The sequence below is a fragment of the Danaus plexippus genome, assembly GCF_018135715.1.
Source record: "Danaus plexippus chromosome 29 unlocalized genomic scaffold, MEX_DaPlex mxdp_37, whole genome shotgun sequence".
Taxonomy (NCBI): domain Eukaryota; kingdom Metazoa; phylum Arthropoda; class Insecta; order Lepidoptera; family Nymphalidae; genus Danaus; species Danaus plexippus.
Window position 1 is genome coordinate 474,119 of NW_026869858.1, and position 10,349 is coordinate 484,467.

The 10,349-nt window shown below is 31.6% G+C and overlaps 2 protein-coding genes across 2 annotated transcripts; both read left to right on the forward strand.

Annotated features, from left to right (window-relative positions):
* The first annotated feature begins 3,587 nt into the window (after nt 1-3,587).
* Nucleotides 3,588-7,057, forward strand: LOC116776974 (hemolin-like). Its single transcript, XM_032670297.2, has 6 exons — nt 3,588-3,683; nt 3,827-3,884; nt 3,980-4,106; nt 4,322-4,915; nt 5,631-5,833; nt 6,699-7,057. Exons 2-6 carry the CDS (start codon nt 3,833-3,835, stop codon nt 6,992-6,994), a joined length of 1,272 nt encoding a protein of 423 aa, XP_032526188.2. The 5' UTR covers nt 3,588-3,683; nt 3,827-3,832; the 3' UTR covers nt 6,995-7,057.
* A 664-nt stretch (nt 7,058-7,721) lies between these two features.
* Nucleotides 7,722-10,171, forward strand: LOC116776977 (protein TEX261). The gene is made up of 5 exons (XM_032670299.2): nt 7,722-7,881; nt 8,145-8,224; nt 8,362-8,583; nt 9,018-9,129; nt 9,399-10,171. Exons 1-5 carry the CDS (start codon nt 7,812-7,814, stop codon nt 9,515-9,517), a joined length of 603 nt encoding a protein of 200 aa, XP_032526190.2. The 5' UTR covers nt 7,722-7,811; the 3' UTR covers nt 9,518-10,171.
* Nucleotides 10,172-10,349: the final 178 nt, after the last annotated feature.

Below are 10,349 nucleotides of genomic sequence, written 5' to 3' on the forward strand. Positions count from 1 at the left end.
TTCATGTTTAGTACAAGTCTCACGACACTACACACGAACCGTTATCCGTTAATTACTATAAGTTTTATTTACGCTGCGTTCATACAGTTGAAAAAGATAACTTAACCTTTCAACGTTGCTAAATACCTATGAAAGGCAGAACGCGAGTCGGTATGAATAATCATGAATGACAATAAAATTTGTAAACAATTTATGTTTTATTGTTACTTATTTTCCTGAAAATTTTATTGATGTGCGACACTACTTCTACTAGGAATTACAACTAGGTATATCTAGTGTTTAGTGCGACGGAGTGATTCAAGCAAATGTGTTAAAACCCCTACTTTCATAGAGTAAACAATGTTCATAACTTTAATGATTCAATACTAGTTTTTTGTTCACGTGATTTTTGAACGCGGACATCGGATTTTCTCTCTATAGATGTCATGCTACTTCACACACAATACAGAGATCATGCTTTGATAACGCTGTAACCTCACGAAATTCGGGGATGTATGATACTTTGTCTCATTCTGATGTATCTAGATTATTTGTTACTGGAAAGTTTCATGAAATCTGTCGAGTTTAATTTGCGTAAAAGATTTAAACAAACATATATATGTTTATATTAGTAGTACAATTATAAAAAACATGAGTCGTCTGAAATTATTTTGTATAAGGCTTCCACTTGAAAACAAGTACGCTTACCAAAAGTTTGTATCGTTAGACTGCATACGGAGAGTATCACGTTTTTTGTCCACTAATTTGTGTCCATAACATAAATGTAGGTTGTTTAATGAGAGTTATATGTACTTTCTAAGAGTATTCGGACACCAGTGACAGACGGTGACGGAAAACATCGTGAGGAAACCTGGACTTATAATTCAAATTATAAGTTTGAAATCGCTAATCCACCTTGAGCAAGCGTGGTGGTTAATGCTCTAACCTCCTCCGTGTGAGAAGAGGCCTTTGCTCAGCAGTGGGCTCCGACAGGCTGAAGATGATGCAACAAGAAACGGGAATCTATATAGCGTGACGGTGGAAAACCCTTACTAGCCATTTTAAATGAATTGTTCAAACGTGTTCCGTTTTCGATTTTAGTATATATTACTCAAATAACGTAACTTGTTTGATACATAATAAAAAAGATTTAATTTAATGTATCATAATTTTAATCTTCTCAGGAAAAGCAAAATTGATTATGTTCATTCAAATTTATTAACGACCTTACCGTAATTTCGTATCGACGAACTAAATACGGGTAGTTGGACATTTTTTGTTTTTCAAATATTAATACTTGTGACTCGTAGCGACAGTACCGCTTAGTTAGTGTTAATATATAATAAAAAAAATACATTTAAAATTCACATACATGTATGAAGCGTTACTGATTTCCAACGCTATTCGATCTAATCATACAGGTATGTGATTTCGTAAATAAATTATTTATTTTAAAATAAATACGCATCTATCCGTCGCTTGAAAAAAAAAAATTTCTTTTAATCTTTCTTTAATAAATTATAAGAATACTCCTTACAGTGACGTTGACTTTGACGTTTTTTGTGAATGTTATTTTTGACATCCCCATTTTTTTTTTTTTATATGACATACGTCATGCTCTACTACATTATGCTCATCTATTAACCTACGTTCCTTGTTTACTAACCTTCGACGCGGGATTCACCGCGCCGAGAACAGGAAAATGTTTATTTTTCCTCATATGAACATAAAAAAATTAAAAATTCACACCGCCCGCGCCAGGTGAATAATTGATGATGCGCAGACTAACTAATAAAGATGGTTGCCTGTTTGTTATTCCCCTTGCATCGCTTTAAAAAGTTTAGATGATATACATTTTAAAAATATAGGTTTTATAAAGTCAATATTTTCTCTATTACTTGCGAACTAATGTTTGTTTTTTTTTTATATTAAAAATATTAATAACTTTAAATAATGAGATCTAAGATTTTCGCGAGTATTCATTTAAATGAAACTAGTTTCATTTAAACTTTAAATAAATAAAATTGTAGTTTCTATTCGTTGACACATTTTTTTTTGCTTTTATACGTTCGTTGCGAAAAATATCGGACGGACAATATTTTCACTGGTAGATTACCGATGATATGGTAGAATAATTAATTAGTGAGTAAGACTGCTCGTATTTTAGAAAATTCACTTATTTTTATTAATATGGATATAAAACAAAATACTATTAAGTAAATAAAAAAAAATAGAATTTCCTTACAAGAACTTTTCTTATATTTTCTACCGTATTTAAAATATTTTCTATAATGTTTATTTTGCTTGTCATTTTTTGTTTACACTTCCATTACGTCTAGGTTATTACCAAGTAGAGTTCAAGGTCAGAGGTCATTAGATTAAAATCTATTGACATAATATTGTTTTTGTAAAGAACTTTCCCTGTTTAGTCTAAATCCTCCATAGAGGTTTGATGTTTACCATAGATTAAATTCGATTTGAGCACAATCATTATTCTGTGTAAATTAAATAAATGGCATGAATATAATGCATTATGCATGTAACATTTATTAGTCATAAATTATTGTCTATTCTCAAGTTACTATTCTTAAAAAAATATATTATGACAAGGGAGAAAAGACTTCTCGACTCGTTACGTATTTTTATGCGTTAAAACTTTGACGATATTTTCACAAACAAACAATATATTAGGATTTTAATTAAAGTAATATTTTTTATCATTTTTAAACTAAGGCTTCATTCGCACTAGTTTCGTTGAATACTTTGCTATGTCATCGTTTTTATTTGTTCGACGATTTATAATCTTGAGTAATACGAAAAAATACGAAGGAGTTTGTCGATTGAAATAAAGACGTTTTTTTGATTATTATTATTATTTTAATTAAGAGAAGACTAGTTTTATTTTTATCAGCCCCTAGATTTAGGACAGCACGAGGTTATAATTTTAAAAGCTTCATGATTACAATTATCTTACGACAGATTACACATCAAGTGTCAAGTGAGATGATTTTTGACGTTTTCCTTATGAGCAATAACGCGTGCAAATGTTTCACGATGCAATGATACAGAAAATAAAACAAATAATAGTTTGATACTCTTTATTATGATATAAATATTGCACCCTGGGAACGTCTGTGACCTCAAAATTACCGGATAGGATATACTCAATGCGCTATTTGATATGCGAAAAAATCGTTAAAGCACTACAAACAACATAAAATAAACATTTTTGTAAAGATATACCTCGTTACTTACATACAAAATCTTCAATACAGCTTCCATAGTATCGCATTACATAGCACTTTACTATTAATATTAAATAATACACTTGTAATAAACAGAAACGTCTTCAAATTCCAAGTAATAAAAAGTTGGTGAAAAATAAGAGAAAATACAATAAACTTATATTCTTTTTAAATAACATGATCTTATTTTTCATACCTAGTATTAATTGATTATAATTTTAATATCTTTCGAATAATTTCACTAACCCGAATTTCAAAATCGTAATAGTTGTTGTATATTAGATTAATAACACCCATTTATAATCAACACACAGACGTAAAGTTGCACAGAACAGCTTTTAGTACTTATGCATATAGGTATAATAAAATTATATCGCGGATGAGTACGGACGCTCCTATATAAAGAGCATTTGAGCATTTGTCGCGACATCTTATGACACGAGTTCCCGCCAATACAAGGTGCGAGCGGTGAAATACAGATAATTAAATTAAAATATATTTTATATTTATTTAATAATTTATAAATGATTTAATATATTTTGTTTAGAATTTTTTTTTGTCACGATAATTAAATTCAAGTTATTTATATTATTTAATTTCAGGAAACGATGTCGCGATTTTTACCGTATTTTCTGGCTGTATGCGTCGCGGTATGCTCAGGTAAGTTTACCAAAGATTATTTGTGTTTTAAAACTTTATTTATAGTTCTTTAAAAATTATGTTTATTAAAATATATAATATAATTATTCTATCAGGCGCTAAACTGCCTCTGCAAGACGCTCAAGTCCTAAAGGAGGCGCCAGAGGAAGTCATATTTAGAGCTGGGAAGCCAGAATTAGTTCTGGAGTGTGCTACTGAAGACAAGAGTCAAGCACCCATAAGGTATAATATAATTAAGTATATATTAAATAATTGATTACAATTTTCAAATAACATAATATTTGATGGAACTGAATTTATTTTATGCCACTTATGCTAGTATGTTTTTGGTTGCAGTAAAATTTTAAGAATTATATATATATATATATATAAATTTTTTATTGTAATATTGTATGATTTAATTTTTATGGTTTTAAACCAAATCTCTATTTATATAGGTACAGCTGGTTTAAAAACGGACAGCTTTTCGAACCGTCTGGTGAGGTGAGCCAGAGAGATAACGAAGGTACGCTTGTGTTCAAAAATCCTAAGAAAGATGATGAAGGAAAATATCAGTGCTTCGCTCAGACAGAGGCTGGTACAGCCAGCACTAGAATCATTAACGTAAAGCTCGCTTTCATTGACATACCAAAAGTAACACTCCAGAACCACAAACCCATCGAAGGTAAAGTATACCAACTGGATTGCGAAATACCGAACAGCTATCCGAAACCGGAAATACAGTGGATCTATCAATCCGTATCCGATCCGAGCATATCAAGGAATATCCTAGATAAACGTATCACGCTATCTCCAAATGGTGTGCTGTATTTTTCTAACGTAACAAAGGAAGATACGAGCGCTGATCATAAATACGTGTGTGTTGCAAAGACACCAGCCCACGATGGTGACGTGATCTTGGCGGAACACGTCATGGAAGACGTGCAGCCCAGCAGCGGGTCCAACAGCGAGCTGGTGCTCCAATATGTCAGTAACGATATTATCGGCCAAGTTGGAAAAGTCACTATGATATATTGCATCTATGGCGGAACGTGAGTAGCCTTAAAAAATATTATTTCTATCTATTCAATCGTATTAATTACTTTACGCCATGCACTAATCAGTTGATGTATTTCTTGAGAGTCAAAAAAATAATGAAGTTTACAACTAATATAAGAGAACTAGTTTGGTGAAAGATTTTTTTTTTTTTAATGAACAGAAAATCACTTCATCATTCGTTACATTGGTTGTAACACCAAAATAGATTTAAAAAAAAATTAATACTGTTTTAGTGATGTAAATATTAAATAAATAATATCATTAATCATTCTTCCGAAGATTTACGTTCAGAAATCAACACTCTCGCCAGACATACATTAAATATATATAGTTAAATTATTTAAAATTATTCTTGTAACATTTAACTTAACGATTCTGTTATCGTTTTCTGCTTTTATGGAAAAATTACTTCACATAGAATAGAATCGTGTTTTATGACCGGAAAATACGTTGTAATATGAAATTGTATGCAGCTTTGTCGCTATGGAATTTATTATTTTTTAATACCATGAACAATCCCCACCACGGACATTTTCCATGTAAATTTTAACAGATTATAAAATAAAGTATGTTTTTAATAATCGATTCTAATTTATATAGTTCAAACTTTTTTTTTTATAATTTAATAAATTAAACATTAGGTACATATACCTATTCTAACTTTAACGTCGATATTTTTTTTCATTTGCTTTCCGTTTCCGTAAGCAGTCCCCTCGCCCATCCCGACTGGTACAAAGATGGCAAGAACGTAAACAATAGTCCCAAAGACCGCGTCACCAGATATAACCGGACAGCTGGGAAGAGGCTCCTCATCAAGGAGACCTGGTTAGAGGATGAAGGGAACTACACCTGCATCGTGGACAATGAGGTCGGAAAGCCTCAAGAACATACGATCAGCGTTCGCGTCGTCAGTAAGTATAGGAAATTATTATAGTTTACAAATAGATGATTATTGATGTAAATAATCATCTATTTGTAAATAAAATAAATTATATAGAGCTGTCAGAGGTTCCAGGAAAAATACTAAAATTACTTATATATATACTATTAAAACAATTACATATTAAAACTTATAACATATACCTCAGACTACATGATTGCCCCGATGTTAGGATAGCAATCCCATTCCATTGCTTGTGTGGTATCAGGAATCTTCTGGTTCACACGGCTTGGTGATCGTTTGGAGTCAGCAAACGACATTCGTTATATGATATTTTATCCACACAACAATGTTGCCCGGCGTTGTTCATTTATTTCTTAATATGATCCGCGTACTTAACATATAATCAGTTCATGCCGTCTAGAATTGTCTTTGTACGTGTGACAAGACTCACAACTCACTCACTCACTCACTCGCACACACTCACTCACTCACAAAGTAAACGGCTATATTATTCAGTTTCAAAAGGGAATAAATTGTATTATACAAGATCAGATATTGTGCGTGGAGTCCCTCCGCGCGGAAGAAGCGAAACTTAGTAATGTTGGAATGAAAAAAGGAACGGGTAGAAATTCATTTTTAAGAAATTGTTAGTGTTTCTTTAAGACAAACTTTATTAACATTACTTATAAGTCACTTTTGATTGCCCGCCATTTGAACGCCATGCATTTCCTCCCGCTCTGTTGCGTTAAATATTTAACGCAACATTGTTGCAATTCGTATAAGAAGATTCACTTCAAAAAACCTTCGCAAATTATACCCTATATTTAAAACATTAAGTGCTATAATAATACCATTATATTGTAACAGAAATTTTAAACTAAATACTATTAAAGGTGCACCAGAGTTCACTAAGAAACCGGAGCCGAAAGACAGCACTGTATCCGGCAGGGATGTGACGATACCTTGCCAAGTTGCAGCACTTCCGGTTGCCAAGATAACATGGACTTACAATGCTAAAAGTTTACCTGAAAACGACAAACTTGTGATTTCACAAACAACACAAGGCAATATCACGGTCGCTGATTTGACCATCAAGAATGTCCAAAACTCTGACACCGGATATTACGGATGCAGAGCCACAAATCAACATGGCGATATCTACGCCGAAACACTGCTGATCGTTCAGTAATTTCATTTTATTCTCATCTTATTTTGTAACCTTATTGATTAATAAATATGTAATCTATAAGTATTGGAGTTTTTTTATTGATTTTATGATACAACAATAATAAAACATTTTGACAGTAAAACTTTATGCAAATCAATACAAGTAAATACTTTTTGAACACAATAATGAATTTACAGAAAACCTATTTTATTTTGTTGTTGTTGTTGTTGTTGTTTGAATAAACAGATTATAAAACAAATATTTTAAAACGGTCCTATACTATTAATATGTCATCATCAGCAAAGTGCCCACTGCTGAGCAAAGGCCTCTTCTCACATGGAGAAGGTTAGATCATTAATAACCATGTTTGCTCAAGGCGGATTGGCGATTTCAAACTTATAATTTCAAATTATAAGTCCAGGTTTCAGTCACGATGTTTCCCTTCACCGTCCGTCAGTGGTGTCTAAATACTCTTAGAAAGTACATATGACTAGGAAAAATTACATTGGCACTTGCCAGGTTTTGAACCCGCTATTAATATATAATACAATTCATTTCTAGAACTTGTATATATTCTTGAAATCTTTTTAAACACTAATAAAATATAATACTTCGTTTTGAAAGTCAGTCAATCAATAAAATCTTTAATTATTATTTTTAAACTCACTATTTTATTGTCATTATTTATTACTTTCAAAGCAAAACTTTAAAAAAGCTCTTCGTAACAATGACATATTTTTGGTTTGACATTGATAATCTGACGTGAGACATATTTTGACAAATTACAACGCGTACAACCTATAAAATATAAAAAACACAGTTTACATATTAAATAATAATGTTTTTCTTATATTTATTGAGTATTGTATCGTTTGTTATACAAGCCGTATTTATAACTCTAGCAATAGGTGTGTGACAGTCATAATAAAATAAGGTTTCTCGTCTAAATGTGTCTAATATATTATATTACGCGATATTGGCAACAGTGCCTTATTTAAAAGAACTTTATTGCTTATCCGGGATGTAATTATCATAAATTGTTACAAGAAAGTTGAAGTACAATTCGTTATTCTCTATTTAAGTCATTTTTCTAGCTGAATATCGTAAGAATCGTGTATAAATTTATTAAAAAAAAAAATGTATCGTAACGTCTGTATATTTAATATTCCAGCTGCTGGATTATTCTATCTCGCAGAATTAGTTGAAGAGTACACGGTTACAGCAAAATATATAATATCATGGACAATTATTGTAAGTGAAAAATGTGAAGAATTAAAATTTCCACTTATTCCTTATTCTCTATGAATGTTATTCTCATAGATGATTTTTTTGGTCTCATAGAACATTTGTTTCAAGAAATATCCTGATTGTAAATTATTTCCTTACAGGCGACAGCAGCGATTCACATAGGTCTAATAATATTCGAGGATATACCTCTATACTTTAACGCATTGGGACTTTTTCAACAATTGCTACATGGGCTTCTATTGAGAGATTTTCCAGTCGTCAGAGTGACCAGTCTGCCGTTTATCACAGGCGTCGCTAGCTTAATTCTCCACCACTACCTAGCTTTTAAGTATTTCGGAGAGGTGTATTACGGTTTCTCGGAGGTGTGTAAACAAATAACCAAATTTTTATGCTATTCCAAGACCCAATATCAGTAAGTAGAGGGAGTTAAAGGATCTTTTAAATATTTTTATGTGAAACAAGTAAAAATATATAGCGAATATATAATTTTTTGTATATATATGGCAATAATGGCAATTATATGCATCGATACATACATCGTTAGTATATCCTGCTTGTATGATAAAACTGATTTAATAGATTTTTCATATAAAACATAGCCAAATTAGACGTGTATTTTTGATCTAACTTTGTATTGACACTACAAGCCGAGCGTTGGCAATTTTCTGTCATTTATCTTCACGTATTACTATTAATCCATGTAATGATTAAGGCTAAATGCTTTGTATATACTGTGACATAAAAAATCTGTACTAATTCGACCAATTTAATTGTCAAACTAATGAAATGTTTCCAGGTTTTGGCGTACTTCACTCTATGCCTATGGGTGGTGCCATTCGCCCTGTTCGTGTCGCTGTCAGCAAACGACAACGTACTACCCACGACCGGGGAAAGGGTACATTTACTTGGCAAGTCACCTTATTTACTACAATATATATACATATACGATTTTATATATTATTTTATTTAATAACATATAAGTAAAATTTTATTATACGCATCAGGACATTACTATTCGATGAGCACAATTTTATTATTTACATATGAATATTAATATTAAACTATAGACAAAACCGCAGGCATCAGCTTGTATATCACGTAAATTTTTCACTTAAGTAACCCACCGGGTGAAATTTACAGCGTTGATGTGTGAACGACCTGAATTTTGTTTCAACAGATGACGATAACGTTGTGACAGATTATTTATCAAGAAAATCAAAGAAGTACAGCCTGCTCTCCTTCTTCAGCTTTGCAAAGGAATCTATATTACCGCAGAGGAATAAAAAGGCTTTCTGAATGTCTTAATAGTATATATATATGTGTGTGTAAATATTATGGTACAAGTGAGGCTTGGAGTATTTAAATTATAGATAAGTGCTAGCTGTTCACTTAGGTTGACACTAGGTGGCGCTGAATTTATGACATTTTTGTACCAATAGATGGCAGTGATGTGAGTTTGGGAATAATCTCTGGTCTTAACGTCGTAGAGCGAAGACGTTGCACGATAAAATAATTTAAATTTCTTGCTTTCGATCTAATCTTTTGTTGAACTTGTATAATATATGACTTTGTCAAATACTCAAAATATAAGCGCTAAGGACAGTCCCTGTGACCGAATGTGAGTTTTTTTTTCTCCTAATTTTTTTCTACGAATATTAGAACCAGAAAAGTGCCTTTTCGTCTGCGTGTATTTCATCAGGGAAGCAAATAAAATTTTAGTGTGGAGAGTGTCATAGCGCACATGTGGAAGTGATGTTAAATTTTTTGTCAGTAGCGTTTCAATATATTGTCTAGTCATATAAGATGTATATAGTTTTTTTTTTAATTATTTATTTTTAATTAGCTCAAAGTCGTGATTTAGTGACTTGACACGATACACGAGAAAATAAAATACTCTGTACAGTCATTTGTAAGTGATCAATAAATTTTTGAAATAAAAAATTTTCTTTATTTTTTGTTTGAACTTTGAATGAAAATGAGGCTTGCACTCTAGGTCTTTGAACACTTAAATAGGATTCTTCTTGCTTGGCTTCTAAAGTGGAAAATATAAAATACAGGCCCTTGACTTGGCCTCCTTCAATTCACTTAAGTCTAGGAGAGAAAAGTATTTAGCCAAAATTTATGTTGT